Genomic DNA, 15,213 nt, shown 5'->3' with positions numbered 1-15,213 from the left:
AGCAGGTGGGTGCAGGCAGCCTCCTGGTTCTGGTGACCACTGACACGTAGTCCAAGACGACAGCTGGCCTGCTGGAGCCCACCCCCGCCACGTGGCCTCCCTCACACCGAGCAGAGCCCCGTTGTTTCCCTTTCCTTTCTTGGAGGGGGTGCTGGAAATGCAGCCCTGGGACCTCATGCCCACTGGGCAGGCTCTCTACCCCTGAACGGCAGCCCCGGCCCCTCACTGCTGCGCAGCGCTGGTGGTACCTCCACACGCTCTAGCACACGTGTACCCTGGACATGTCCTCGACAGGACGGCCACCACCCAAGTGAGGAGGACAGAGGCCTCCCCACCCGCGTCGTGGGCCTGTGGTGCTGACCTGTGTCTCCTCTGGATGTCCCGCCCTGCAGCCCCTCACGCCCTGCAGCCCCTCACGCCCTGCACTTCAGGGGGACACTCCTTGGTTCCCGTCACAGGACCCTGCCTCTCAAGCATCCCCAGGGACCAGAATCACTTCCGTCTCCTTGCCGGCGTGCTCCCTGGAGCACTGAAAAGCCAGGCTCACTCTGTGCTCCTCAAGACGCAGACTTCATCCCAGGATCAGCAGACCTGGGTGTCGGAGGGAGCCCCGTGCAGTCCCAGCAGCTCCTGGTCAGTCCCGCGTGCTGTCCGTGGTAGCCCTCTGGACTGAGAAGGGGAAATCAGGATGCCAGGTAGGGTGGAGACACATCACTGAGGGGCCGAGGTTTGGATTTTCCCCTTGATGTTCCTGCCATGAGGACATCAGTGGTGGGAGCCACGAGTAAGTCAAGGCCAGGAGTGACGTCAGGCGTGGCACCCCAAGGTGGCACGTGAGGGTTTCCTGGTGGTTACTTGAGGTGTTACCTGGAGAACGAGCCAGCCTGGTGCAGGAATCCTGGGACGCTGTTGAGCAGCACAGACCCTGGGGACCCCAGTCCTCTGCCATCATCTGGGCGACACGCCCCTGGATGCAGGAGGCCCAAGATGCTGTGCCCACTTGTCCTGGTCCCACCCACTGCCAGAGAACTGGGAGAGTGCCTCCTTCCAGAATGCAGGGCGTGTCCCTGTGGGTGCACCTAGAACTGGCTTGGCGTGGTGGTCTTGCTGTGTAGTCATCTGTCTTTGTTTTAGGGTATTTTATCAACAGTAACCCCTTTCTTCAGTTAATAAATTAGGGAAATGAAAACACAGCAAAGCATAAAAAGAAATGAATTGCACGTGTACATGCCTTTTGGAACAGTAGTGTAAGGGTTTACCAGGGCGTTCCATGTGCGGTCTGTCTGTCCGTGTCCCTGCGTCCCCCTCACACTGCCATCCCGGGCATCTCGGAGCTGTCCAGGAAAGCAGGTTTTCTGGGTTCGTCCGCTGCCGTGCTGGGCATGCTCCCAGCCTACACTGTGCTGGGACCAGGCTCATCCCCTTGACTCCACGTGCACCTGGGCTGTTCACGCTCCTGGAAGGGCAGGGGTCAGGGGCCACTGAGGACTTGGGGGATGTCCGCTTCTTGCCGAGGGCTCTCCGGTGCTCGTTCCCACCTCTCTGGAGACCCGCCTGGTGTGTCTTTGGCCTGGCCGTGGCCGGACGTCCCTGGTGATGCCAGTCTTGTTGCTACAGCAATGAGGCCCGGGGGTTTGCTTCCTCGCTGGACGGTTCCCAGTCTGTCTCTCCGCGTGGGTCTGTCCAGATTGTTCGTATGGCGTGTGAGGTTTCGTGTGTTAGTGCATCCTAGTTAGACACCGTGGAGGGTCAGGGTTGACTTGTTCACCGCTGTGTGTAACAGCTCTCTCATCGCCGTCTCGGGTACTTCCCAGTCCTGGATTCCGTGGGTCTTCCTTCTGTTTGTCTATCTCTGCTCTACTCCACACAGGATGGGTGTCGGCCAAGGTGGAGTGAACACGCAGGCGCATGGCCTAACTCTGTCCGCTTCCTTCCCCCCCGCCCCGCCCCCAGGTGCTGCGGCACCTCTGTGGACCGCCTTCTGTTTCAGGGAGATCCTTTTTTATTCCTTTCTTCTCTCTGGCTCACACAGCCTCTCAGTGTCTCACTCCAGCCACATGCCCTAAAATAACTCTCAGGTGTCCTGTGCGGGCACAGCTTCAGGTGTGCGGTCCTTTTTTACCATAATTCTCTCAGGAAGTTTTATTAAGACTTTTTGAATGTTTTCGGTACTGGGAGTGGCACCTGGGGTGCTCCACCACTGAGCTAGACCCCTGTGTAGGTGTCATTCTGGAGGGGTCTCCCTAGGTGGCCCAGGCTGGCCTGGAACGTGCCATCCTCCTGCGTCTTGGGGATGGCGGGCATGGCCACCTCGTCCGTCACACTTACAGTGTCTGGTGGATGCTTCCCAAGAAGGGGGTAATTCCTGGTTTAATGTGATGGGAAATGGCATATTTCTTAGTTATCAGAAAGCTTCCTAGTTGTTTGCAAGGGGTGTTTTCGGAAACAGCACAGGGACTTCGCTGGACGCAGCTCCCTGCTGTTCTCAGTGTACTTGATCCTCACTTCCAGTCGGAGCTTGGGGGGCTGCCTGGGGATAGGCTTCTCTGTAACTCCAAAGGTTGCTGGTAGTTCTGCAGCACTTCCTGGGCCATCCTGGGGGGGTGCAGAGCCGTGGACGCTGGCCACTGAGGCACACAGGTGCCCCCTGCCTTCCCTGTCCGTGGAAATGTCCCTGCTTCTGTCCTCTTGCCTATGTGACTGTCCTGTGGCCTAGGGGCAGTTGAAGGACATGGCTGCTGCTGCTGAGCAGGGAAGCCCTGAGTGTCCTGCAGGAGGGGAGCACAGCGGTGCTGCCTGTGAGCCAGCAGGATGGCGGTACCCCGTGATGCTCCCCATGATGCTCCCCGTGAGCAGAGGCTCCGGTAGCCTGCGGGGCCCCAGGGCAGCGGCAGGTGTTGCCTAGCCCAGCCTTGGGCAGCCGCGGTCACCAGGATGCTGCAGATGTCTGTTACCTCCCAGGCGCTGCCCCCTGGTGGCAGTCTGCGCCTGTCCCTCCCCTTTGGGACTGCCCTCTCCCGTGACCTTCTGTGTGTGCCACATCTTTAAAGTGCAGGCTTCCTTGGGCCCCGCCATGTGGGTCTGCCCAACTTACCAGGGCTTGGTTCTCTCTGGCCCTTCAGGGTGCACAGGGCACAGAGGTCCCCCGGGGTGTCTCTGCAGTGCACATTCCCGTGTCCGTCACATGTCCCTTTGCCCCACACGAGTGCCCAGCTGCGTGCTGTCCTTGGGAGGAAAGGTGGGGAAGTTGTCCTGCAGCCGTGCCTCTCCCGGGTGGGCAGCCTGCACTGTGTCTGGCAGGACCCTGTGCCGAGTGTCATCCAGAGCTAGACCTACCTGCAGGGCCCTGTGGGTGAGAGAGAGGTGTCTGCGGAGGGTGGCTGTGCAGGTAGTTATTCAGGGAGAGGTGGACATGGTGGGCCTTCCCCGAGGGACCGTGTAGGGAGGTCAGCTGGCAGAAGGGCCAAGAGGGCTAATTCCCAAGCAGCAGCTAGGAACCTTCCTGACGAGAGGCCAGGGCCCCACTCCAGGCCCCGGGCAGAGGCCAGGCCCACAGCAAGCAGAGGCGTGGCCCTGGGAGGAGGAAGCCAGGCAGGTACCTGGGGAGCACTTGACCAGACGTGGAAGCCAGGGGTCCACTGTGAGCTGGAGGTCTCCCACAGCGAGTGAGTCTCCTGGGGAGAGGGTCTCCCTCACACACCAGCCGGCTCCTCCTCACCCTGGTGAGACCAGGACTGGTTCTGCAGACTGCAGGACAGCTGCCCTGGGCAGAAGCCACCCAACCATTCCCCAGAAAGGAAGCGTGCCGTGTTGGTGATGCAGGCGCCCTGCCAGGCTGGGAGTGGGGATGGCAGTGGAGCTCCTGGCAAGCGGTGGGTAGCATGGGAGGAACACCTGGCATGGTCCCAGTGGGGACACTCACAGACATGAAGGGCCCCAGGTGCCGGGATTCGTTATCCCAGAGCGGATGGTCCAAGTGGACCTCTGACCCTTCACCTTGGCGAGAGCAGCACCGAGCTCCTGGATGAACTAGGTTGGGGCTCGGGGTGGCATGCGGACCCTGCCTGTCACTCTGCTGCTGTCCTCTTCTCTCTCCTGCCCCCTCACAGTGTCCTGGCAGGTGGCTTGCTTGTTCACTACCCATGTTAAGCAAGAGACAGGAAGGGTCCTGTCCACCAGAACAGTTTGCGCTGCAACTTCCCCCTGATTTGAGGGGTACTTCTCTTGCTCTCAGAGGACCTCTGTGAGCGTGCCTGGGCATCTTCTCTGCTTCCCGGGACCTTCCTGGACGCGCTGTCCACCCTTGAGGCCTCAGGCACTGAGCACGTCCAGCACCCACCTCGGCATTCCCAGGCTGGCTGGCACAGACCCGAGTTAATTATTTCCCCTCCAGCTTATCTGTGGGTTTTTCATTAATCGTTATCTGTAGGTGTTCTCGACACGTCCCTGCCTTGCAGCGGGAACCAGGTAGAGCCTTCCCGACCGAGCAGACGCCTCCCTGTCCGCCCTGCCACCCAGAGGCCTGGCAGAGGTGGTCCACCTGGAGCTTCCCCCTGACCTCCCAGTTCTCACTGGCTCGTTCACGTCAAGTGGTGCATTTCCCAGAGACAAAGGGACGCAGACACTTGAGCACACCCTTGAGACCCCACGTGTTGGAAATGGGCAGCCGGTGTGCGGGAAACGCCCACTCACGCTGTGCTCAGGCGGTGATGGCTGATCCTCCCTGTGTTAGAACCTGGGTCAGCGCTGGTGTCTAAGAGCAGAGCCGACTCTCCATTAGGCCCAACCCCGCAGTCGTGGTCTGAAGAAGGGAGAGGGCAGGGGCACCAGAGAAGGGGGGGCCCAAGCTCAGGCTCCTGTGCAGAGCAGCCTCCAGCCTCCACCTGCTGACAGTGGCGCCATTTTGCCTGACTGCGCGAAGGGCCTCAGGCCAGGGAAAGACCAGAGGTCAAAGCCCCAGCATCCCAGATCTGCCCACGTGTGCCCTGACGGACAGCTGGCATCTGGTGCCCGGTTGGTCCTGGGAGCTCAGTCTCTACCATGCGCAGGTCCCATGCCCCTGCCAGAAGTGGGAGGCGCCAGAGTGTGATGTCCCCCGAGCTGCCCTGGTTGATTTTATTTTATTTATTTTGATGACCCCTTTAAAGTGGAGGAAGGCGTGTACCTGGCTGAGAGCTGTCGACTTTCCAAAGCTCAGGGAAGCCCCTGCTGTCCCCAAGGCACATCGGGCCACAGAAGAGTGCCGGCCCTTGCCACTCAGACGTGGGCTGTGGACTGGGCAGTGCGAACCTCAGCTTGAAGGCCGTCAGAGTGCACCTGGGTGTCTCCTCGGCCCCGGGTGGCCATGGCGCACGTTAGAGCCTTGGTTTAGAACGGCAGCAAACGGCAGTTCTCCACCATGTCTAGCCCCACACCTGCTCTTGTAAGTAGGGTTTTCCTGGAGCTCAGCGGGCCTCTCTGTTTTCTTCTTGAAGCTCAGCCGGCTCCTCTGTCTTCTTCCCAAGTCGCGTGGTTGGGGGAGCTCTCCTGGCCTTGGTGGGTGGTGTAGACGTGCTGCTCTCAGCCTGGCCGGTGAGCCGCTGCCAGTCCACGGGCAGGTTTGGGGCACGTTCAGAAGCAGAGACAAGGCGCTGGAACTGAGCTGCCCACCACCACTGCCAGGCAAGGGGAGTCCTGCCCCACGGGGACACAGCCTCGGACGACCTGCGAAGGTGGAAAGTGTGTTGGCAGAGGCCCCGTCCTCCTCGAGGTTTGGTCGTTCATCCTAATGCAGAGTGAGTCACCGCGAGGTGCCGCCGTTCCTCCTGGTGGCCTTGCTCCCTAGGTGTGTCCCTGCCTGGCATCTTGGTGATGCCATCAGATTGGATCCTGCCTCCTGTCCCCCTTGGACTCCCCTCTGCCCACAGGCAGCGTGTGCCTGGGCCTGGCCAGGTGCTGTGTCCCTGTGCTGGACTCTGGCCATGCAGGGCTTTCCTCCTGAGGCTCGTGAAGTGGACCACCTGCCTGTGGGATCGTGAACTGGAGCAGTGTGGCCCAGGAGGCCACGCGCCCCACAGCACCGGGATCCTCTTACCAGCTGCACCTGCCCCGCAGACCCCTGGCTCAAGCAGGACTCAGCAGTCCCTGCTCCAACAGGCCTTCCACGAGACCCTCAGTGTTTCCTGCATCTGAGAGTGGTGGCCATGTTCTCCCCTTCAGGGCCCGGAGTCAGCGTGGCCTCCTTCACAGGGTGGAGCAAATGCACTCCTCTGTCCCCTTCAGTTAGAGTTCACGCTGTGCCCAGTGTCCCAGAGAGTCCTGCTCAACACGCTAGCCTCGCCTGGGACGTGCCCCACGTGCTCCGCGGGCTCACCTCTGCCAACACTCTGCGGTCTCTTCCTGTCTCCTCCAACACCTCCTCTGTTTTAAGATTGTGGTGCTCTTGTGCCTCTGCGGCAGAACCTCTGAACTCAGAGGGCATCGGTAGCGCTAAAGGGACTTCGCTCTGCAAACGGCAGGTAAGGGGGGGTCTCTGGCTGAGGGTGGAGTTCATCCTCCGGGTTTGCAAACGCAGTTTCTGCTCCACCACCTTCAGTGGGACTTTTCTCCTCCCTCTGAGGGAAGACGCAGCCACGGGTTCCGTAATTTCCAAGTGACTTTCTATAAACTTCATGAAATTACCTTGTGTTGAGCTCGGTCCTTGAAGTGGCTCTAACCTCCTTTTTGTCTCTGTTACGATGCCGTCATCTGCTTCTTCCCACAAGAGGCTTCTTTCCTGTTATTGTCTTGGTGCGGTTAGTCCTCCCGGCCCTCTTCTTCTCCCTCTTCATCGGTGAGTGTTTTGCTGTGCTGCCGTCTCCCGTCTTCTCGTGACGGAGGCAGCCTTCATGGATTGGCAGGGCTCTCGGTACTCTTTGGGGAGAGGGAAGTGGTCAGATCGCTCAGCGTTGGACAAGTGTCATGATAATAGAGGATTTTGAGATGGAGATGTTGAATCAATTTCTATGTTTGGTCAAGAAAATTGGTTCATAATACTCTGCAGCACAAGGTCTTTGCTGAACCTCTCTTTGACATGTGAGGAATGGAAAATCATTTTTTATACACGATTTAGAGTTTCTTTACCTTGACTGGTGTTCACATCTGCTTCTCTTACAGTCTGTGATTAGGGTGAGTGGTGACCTTCCCTAGGTTCTAGATGGTCCCCTCTTTCCACTGGCCCTGGCGGGGCCTGGTGGGGTTGTGTTTCCTGTGTTCAGCGTCCAGGCAGGGCTCCGGTCCTGCTTCCTCTGGTCTGTACATGTCTCTCTTGCAGTGGCCAGAGGAGCACAGAGTGGCTTCTCTTCCTGATTATAATCATTGTGAAGCCCCAGTTCACGAAGGCCACTGCACAGTGGAGTCCGGTCCCCTGTGAAGGAGGCTCTACAGAGTTTCATAATACAAAATACCTCACCAAAATGAGCTCTGAAACCCCCTGACGGTACCTGTGCATTTCCATGCCGGTGAGCGGGAGAGCCCCCGTAGGGTGGGTGACTCCATGCGGGTGAGAGAGCCAGGAGCTCATTCTCCCACTCCTTCGGGAGTCCTGCCCCGTGAAGGGACTGGCAGTGGACGTGCTGATGTCCCCCTCCCATGTGGTGATTAGCCAAGGAGTTGATATCCGCAGAGCCCTGAGAACAGGTGCCGGCTCACAGAACTGGTCAGTTTGCTCTTTCACTCTGTTACAGTCCACGCTTTCTGCCGCTGTGAGGAGGGCAGAAAGGAGGGTTCTGGGAGACTGGCCATCAGCTCTTCGCGGATCGGCCACCCTCTGCAATGGGAGGGTACCACCAGAATCCTGTGGGCAGGGGTCACAGAGCTGCCTCGGCACTGTTCTCACCTCCAGGGACATAGCAGGGCCCTGCAGAGGAGCGGGCTGACTTGGGAAGGGGCTGCAGAAGGTGTCGTCTGCGACCCCTCCCGTTCTGTCTGCTCAAGGCGAATGGTTTAACTACACGCATCTTGTGTCTTTGCAACCCCCGCTGCCCGCAAGCCCGGGGTGCTGACTGGGCTGATACTTGGAAATCGCCCGTGGACAGCAGCCACGCCCTCCACGCACAGCCCACTGTAGAGTGCAGCTGGGTCCACGTCCAGTCAGACTCCCTGACAGAAGGGCCGCGTCAGCGCTCCCTGCGCGTCTGCCAGCTGGTGCACGAGGCCAGCTCTTGCCGTCTAGAGCACACCCTCCTGCTCAGGCCTCCAGAGTCCTTCTGTTCTTTGTCACTGATTCTATTTTCAAATTTTGTTTATTTATTTTTGGTACCAGGGATTGAACCAGGCTCTTAGCCACCGAGCCCCATCCCCCAGGCCTTCTGAGACACTGTCTCGCAAAGTTGCTTAGTGCCTGGCTACGTTACTGAGGCTGGTCTGAACTCATGGTCCTCCTGCCTCAGCCTCCGGGACTCCTGGGGTTCCTGGCACGTACCACCACACCCGGATAATCCCATTTTTTAATTAACAGATTTCAGCCTGCCGTGTCTATGGTCTTTGTTTCATTCCTTAGATCATTCAGTGCTGTGATCTGGTGTGTTATTACAGAGGATTTGGAAATCATTATCATCAAGGATGTTTCATTGCAAGACGACCCCGTAGACATAGTTTGTGATGAAATATGAAGATCACATAATAAAAGAACTGTCTATTTGATTACAAACTTGTGGTTATCGGATTTCAAATTTGAAACTGAGACACGACACTTTGGTCTAATCCAGTGAGCTGTTAAAGAATTTCTTTCACTCCGTACATGAATAGTGAAGCACGCATGCACCCACGCACACACACACACACACACACACGCACGCACGCACGCCCGTGCTGGCAAGAGAGATGCGGCATCCTAGGGCTCCACAGAAGAGATGACTGTCACCTCTGTGCTGCCGATGACACCACTGCCCACCTTCACGATGCACAGAGGGTGGCGGGTGCCCTGGACCCGACTCTGTTCAGGCCTCTGTAAGTCTGTAAGGCAGCATCAGACCGTCTAGCTCCTTCTGCATGTGTGGACCCAAGGCTGGGCAGGGTCCCACCAGGATGGCATTGCAGCCTGGGGACAAGCTCTGAGCCTCTCCTTTCCTCTCCCCCTCACTCCTCTGCTGCTAGGAGGAACAGGGATGCTGTTGGCGCCCTCAGAGCACATAGTTAGCTGGCCGCGGTCAGCTGAGTCACCTTGCTCAGTAGTAAGATCAGAGCCAGGTGTGTTGTGGCCCAGGCATGTTCAGGACCAGAGACGGGTGCGTTGAAGCCCCAGGGGTATTATGGCCCAGCCACGTTAAAGACCAGGTGTGTTGAAACCCCAGGTGTGTTAGGGCCTAAGGAGTGTCATGGCCCAGGTGTATTCACAATCAGAGCCCAGGTGTTTTGGGGCCCCAGATGTGTGTTAGAGTTCTGAGTCCAGGTGTACTGAGATGCCAGGTGCATTGAAGACCAGAGCCCAGGAGTGTGCAGCCCAGGTGTGTTGGGTCAACAGGGGTGTCATGGCCCAGGTGTGTGCGGCCCAGGTACATTGGGTCAACAGGGGTGTCATGGCTCTGGAGTGTGCAGCCCAGGTGTGCTCATAACCAGAGCCCAGGAGTGTGCAGCCCAGGTGTGCTCATAACCAGAGCCCAGGAGTGTGCAGCCCAGGTGTGTTGGGTCAACAGGGGTGTCATGGCTCTGGAGTGTGCAGCCCAGGTGTGCTCATAACCAGAGCCCAGGAGTGTGCAGCCCAGGTGTGTTGGGTCAACAGGGGTGTCATGGCTCTGGAGTGTGCAGCCCAGGTGTGCTCATAACCAGAGCCCAGGAGTGTGCAGCCCAGGTGTGTTGGGTCAACAGGGGTGTCATGGCTCTGGAGTGTGCAGCCCAGGTGTGCTCATAACCAGAGCCCAGGAGTGTGCAGCCCAGGTGTGTTGGGTCAACAGGGGTGTCATGGCTCTGGAGTGTGCAGCCCAGGTGTGCTCATAACCAGAGCCCAGGAGTGTGCGGCCCCCTCCACAGGCCCTGGCCCAGGCAGAGGGACGAGTGCTCTCCTGAGCTGGCCCGTCATTTGCTGTCTTCCTCCTCTTTACCGGCACCCCTCATCTCCCACCCCACCCTTTGTCTCCTGCCCAGAGAAGGCAGCCCAGCCTAGCCCAGACCAGCGCAGCCGTCTCCACGGGATCACCCATCCTCGTCTGTCTCCGAGTCTTCTCCTGCAAGTGCGGAAGTGGGAGGCTTTGTGGTCGCAGTGGAGTGGGAGATCAGGACGCTTGAGCTTAACTGGCTGGAGTTGGGCAAGAGTCACGAGAGCCGTCGTGAAGCTCTGGGCTCTTTGCCCTGACCCACACCTGGTGGCCACCCCATCTCACTGGGCAGGCAGCCCCTGCTGGCCACCATTCAGGTCACCTTGTGCCTCACTTCCAGGTGGCCTCGTGGTCATGACTGAGGGCTGCAGACTCTCTGAGTGCCAACTTGGTAAGACGCCAAGTGGTGTTTGATAGCCATTGCTCACGTGGTTCCTGTTGACCTCAGAAGGACACCAGCAAGCCGCTGAAGCCAGGGCCTTGCTGACCCCCACCCTGGAGCAGCATGCTGGGGTCTCCATGCCTTCTCTGGGCTTTCTTGCCTCAGGGTGTGTGGGGTCCTGTCCCTGTAGCCTGGATGGTCACCCTCCTGGTCAACAGTCTTCTCATGGAGGACAGGTCTTTCAGCTCTGGAACAGCTGTGCTAGGCAGTGTGGCCACTCCCCAGGGTGCTGTGCTTGGTGAGCAGGATGATGACCACCAGGTGGGCAGTGTGGCCACTCCCCAGGGTGCTGTGCTGGGGTGTAGGGCATTAGATGTAGGATGAGGACCACCAGGTGGGCAGTGCTGGGGTGTAGGGCATTAGATATAGGACGAGGACCACCAGGTGGGCAGTGTGGCCACTCCCCAGGGTGCTGTGCTTGGTGAGCAAGTGAGGATAGCTGGTGGGGAGAGGCACCTGTCCATCTGACAGTGATTGTTGAAAACCCCTGGACACCGTGGAGAAAAGCCCAGGTGTAAATGAGAGCAGAACAGCCAGCACGTGTTGGCCAACGCCTTCTCCCTGGGTTAGGAATCGCGAGAAACTGAATCACTTCTTACTGCTAACTTTTCAAGGTGAGAAAAATGTGTCGGATACTGTTTGCAGGTATAGGGTGTTCTGCCTGCTGGAGTCAAAATGTGTTTTGGAGGGTCGTTAATGTGCAGCGGACTGTGTCACTCTGCCGACCTCAGAGAGGGGGACGATTCAGCAGATGACCTAGAGGCCCGAGGTGGAGGCCCTGGTTTCTGCACTGATTCCTCCTGGAAGGTCCCTGTCTCACTTCTGCAAAACAAACTAACCAGCCCGTTTGCCAGAATTGGAACTCACAGCCACAAGCACTATATCTAATGCCCTACACCCCAGGGGACGGAAGCCAGCTGTGAAGCGCACAGCCCCTGGGTCCCTGTGCCCCGGGTGTTCCGCTAGGTGGCGTTTCACACCACTGCCATGGCCTGCCGCTGACCAGTTCCACTGCCACCTCACAGGACAGGTGCATTCACCCCAGCTGCAGTGTTTCCTCCTGGACACCTGGCCCCCGGCTCTGAAGGAAAGCTGCAGAGTCAGACCGGGCCTCGCCACACAGAAATCGATGGCACATACCTCTGTGCCACTTCATCTTGGCAGATGCCACCCGAGAGCGGGCTGCTTTTCCACGTTAGTGATGGTGACATCAGATTGCGCTCCCTCACAAGAGAGGGGTGTGAATGGAGAAGTTTGTTTTTACTGCCTTAAAAGCTACAAAGGCAGTTAGATACATGGAGGCAGTCAGCCATGATCAAATCAATGTTCTAGAAATTTCTTCAGTTTACTTGGTACGTTAAGGCCCATTTTATGAAGTCAATTTTTTAAATGAATATAAAAAAATCTAACCAGCATGAATTCATGTTTTAAAGCAGAGTGTTGAAGCCGAGCTGCAATCCAAGGGTGGTGAGTGCTGCTGAGAGCCCTGGTTTCTGGACTCAGGGGGGTTCGTGAGGCTCGGTGCGTGTTCTTCCCCGGCTGTAGTGGGACATGAGTCCTTAGCCGTGCCCTTCACAGGGGACCTCTCCCAGCACCTCCTGGGGGGCGCGGCACAGTGGGCAGTACTCTGCATGATTCTGTTGGTGCTACGAAGACAAAACGGTGTGGTAGTCAGAGGGCCAGGCTCCAGCAAGACAGGGTGAAATGTGCAGGATTCTCCTTAAGGAAAGTGGTGCCTAGACTGCAGTGCAGGCTGACCCCGTGGGAGGGAGGGAGGGACGCAGGCATGGAGGGCCAGCGTCCTGACCCACACAGCCTGACCAGGCCCGGCAGGGAGGGGCCTTGAGCCAGAGGCCCTTGGAAGAGGAGCACTGTCTGTCAGGACAGCCCGCCCCCAGGACCCCGGTGCCTGGTGTCTGGGGAAGCTTGGCCTGGGTGTGCTCAGTGCCATGTCCTCAACAGGGAATGGGAGCGTCCTGGGCATGCAGTGTCCAGGGAAGGCCTCCCTGAGGTAGCCACTCCTGAGCTGAGGCCTGAATGATGTCAAGGCCTTATCCTTTGACCTGAGTGGAAAGAGCGAGGGCAGGAAGCAGGAAGAACAGGGACAAGAAGAGGGAAGATGGGGAGGAGGAGAGGAAGGGGGGAATGGGGAACAGGAAGAATGGGTCAGGAAGAGGGGGAGGGGACAGGAAGTGGGGAATGGGGAACAGGAAGAACAGGGACAAGAAGAGGGAAGATGGGGAGGAGGAGAGGAAGTGGGGAATGGGGAACAGGAAGAATGGGTCAGGAAGAGGGAAGAGAGGGAGGAGGATAGGAAGTGAAAGAATGGGGAACAGGAAGAACAGGGACAAGAAGAGGGAAGATGGGGAGAAGGACAGGAAGTGGGGAAATGGGGAACAGGAAGAAGGGAGGATGGGGCACAGGAGGATAGAACAGAGTAGGAAGAGTAGGTCAGGACATGCAAAGGCCAGGCAGCAGGTGACAGGGCAGGGCAAGCTGGCAGGAGGAGCCCCTTTGGACCTTGGGCATGAAGTGAGCTGGCCTGGACCAGGGTGTGTGGACTTCATTGTAAGGAGAGCAGAAGTCTCCAGAAGGCGCCAGCGTGAGAACGGTGGGATGTTAGGCGAGGGTGAGAGGGCGTTGTGGGTTGGGAGGGCAGCAGAGGCCAGCTCACGGACTGGCCTTAGGAAGTATGTACTGAAACCACCTGCACTTTCTCTGAGCCCGGGGGCCCTGGATTGGCCAACGTCTTGGGGACTATTCCAGGTGGTGTGCCTCAGGGTGTTGCTTCCTTGAGTCCCTGCCCCCACCCACCCTGGTGGCTTTCAGTCCCGTGCAGCCCCTGTCCCCACGCACCCCTGTTTTCAACCTGCTGTCTGTGCAGCTATTCATTCTAAGGTGGCTCTGGCAGGCCTGCGTCCTCACGCTCATATCAGGGGAAAGACTGGCCCGTCTATCTCACTCCTCCTCCCTTGTGTTTTCCGGAAATCAAGTGCAACTTTATTTCTGAGGCAAAACTAACGCAGGACATAAAGTGTGGAAGTAACTTCAAGGAAAAACAAACGGGTGGATGTTTCCTGAGTATAATGAAGAAGAAGGATATTGTCCCTGTTCCTGAGCCACCGCTGCCCTGCTTTCTCTCAGAGCCCAGCATGTAAAAAATGGACATTCAGGTTCTGGATTCCTCTGGAGGGTCCAGACTCCTGGTGGGTTTCTGGTCACTCTGCCTTGAGCGCGGGGGTCTTCGAGATGGGCATATGAGCCATGCCCTGGTATGAGGGAAGTCCTCAGCATGCTGCTAAGTTCTGCAGTATGTCCCTTGGCTTTGGGGATGCCCTGGTCCTTCATAGGGATGCCCGATGGGTAACCTGTGCAGGAAGGGTCTGCACACTCTTGTGGGGCTTCCTGCCCAGGGGGCCCACTCCCCATGGCCTTCCTGTTCCTGGGAGCCGTGGCGCCGGCCGTCGGGCGCGGTCATGCTTGTGCAGCGAGCAGCTGCTGACTGCCTGCCAGGAGCTCACAGTCACTGGGAACTTCCAGGATTGATGCTTGACATCATAATGAGAAAAGTGTCACTTTCGGAAGCCATTTGAGCACCCCCTAAAGGAACAGGCTGGAGCCAGGACTCGGCATCTACACCCTGAGGTTAAGTCTTCAACAAGACAAAACACAGTGTGTCACGGGAGAAAATTGCCTGGAACGTCCAGGAAGGGATGACCTGAAGTGGGGGCCAGACTGTTCCCTGCCCTCCTGCTGCTGTTCCTCCCTGCTGCTAATGTCACTCTCACTTGGTGGCCCTGGGACTACGTGTGCTGGCAGCCAGCAGCAGCCTCCTTCTGACCCTTCACAGCCTGGAGACCCTGTCACTCCTGTTTCAGCATGGCCCGGCCCTGGCGTGGCCTCTGGGCACCAGAGCCTGGGTCTTCTGCACAGTCCAGTGGACTTGGTCAGGACCATCCTTCCCAGGGTGACAGTGTCTCCAGCAAGCATGGGTGGGACTCGGCCTGAGCTCACGGAAGACGACAGGGAAAAGGTGGCCTTGTGCACCAATTGCTCTGAGAGTAGATCGAAGTGTGTTCATGTGCATGCTCCTTATACACAGGGAACAATGTGAGCATGTATGGCAGGGTGTCTGGAGGTGAATAAAACCTGTCCTGCCCAAGCCTTCTGTCATGAGCGTTTTCCTTCTCAAAAGATGGGTTCTGCCCAGTTGTGTGAGGACATTCTAGAAGGACACAGTGTCAGGATGTGGTGGGCGCCGCCCTTCTGTCCTGCCTGGTGGTGCTTCCTATGGTGCTCACACCCAGGCATTGGGGGCATGTTGCCAGGCGTCATTGTGCCTCCCTCGTTGACTGACAGCCTGTGTGTCTTTATGAGTGCGACAAGCTGTGCTGAGCCAGTGGGCACGCCTGCCAATGTAGGCAGTGCCATGGGACTTCAGAGCAGCAGTGGGCATGGACGGCCAATCGAGGGAGCACCACGGGACTTCAGAGCCCCAGACCCCACCCGAGCACCAGTGGGCATGGACGGTCATCTATGGAGCACCACAGGACTTCAGAGCCCCAGACCCCGCCTCAGCACCAGTGGGCATGGACGGCCAATCTAGGGAGCACCACGGGACTTCGAGCCCCAGACCCTGCCTCAGCACCAGTGGGCATGGACGGCCAATCTAGGGAGCACCACGGGACTTCAGAGCCCCAGACCCTGCTTCAGCACCAG

General features: G+C 58.2%; 1 protein-coding gene across 5 annotated transcripts in view; it reads left to right on the top strand.

Moving 5' to 3' along the window:
* Positions 1–15,213, top strand: part of Suclg2 (succinate-CoA ligase GDP-forming subunit beta) — a 140,482-nt gene that overhangs the window by 85,258 nt on the left and 40,011 nt on the right. The window contains exons 9-11 of one of the 5 annotated variants that reach the window (XM_048786981.1): positions 3,581–3,590; positions 10,640–10,793; positions 10,858–10,923. The exons of 3 other annotated variants lie outside the window; for them this stretch is intronic. In XM_048786981.1, coding sequence (XP_048642938.1) covers positions 3,581–3,590; positions 10,640–10,793; positions 10,858–10,923 — 230 coding nt within the window. Of the gene's footprint in view, positions 1–3,580; positions 3,591–10,639; positions 10,794–10,857; positions 10,943–15,213 lie in introns of those variants that run through there. One more of the 5 variants, XM_048786982.1, reaches the window with a different exon arrangement.

Source organism: Marmota marmota, unplaced genomic scaffold (genome assembly GCF_001458135.2).
Source record: "Marmota marmota marmota unplaced genomic scaffold, marMar, whole genome shotgun sequence".
Classification (NCBI taxonomy): domain Eukaryota; kingdom Metazoa; phylum Chordata; class Mammalia; order Rodentia; family Sciuridae; genus Marmota; species Marmota marmota.
Note: the sequence above shows the minus strand (reverse complement) of the source record. Positions and strands in the feature narration are given on the sequence as shown.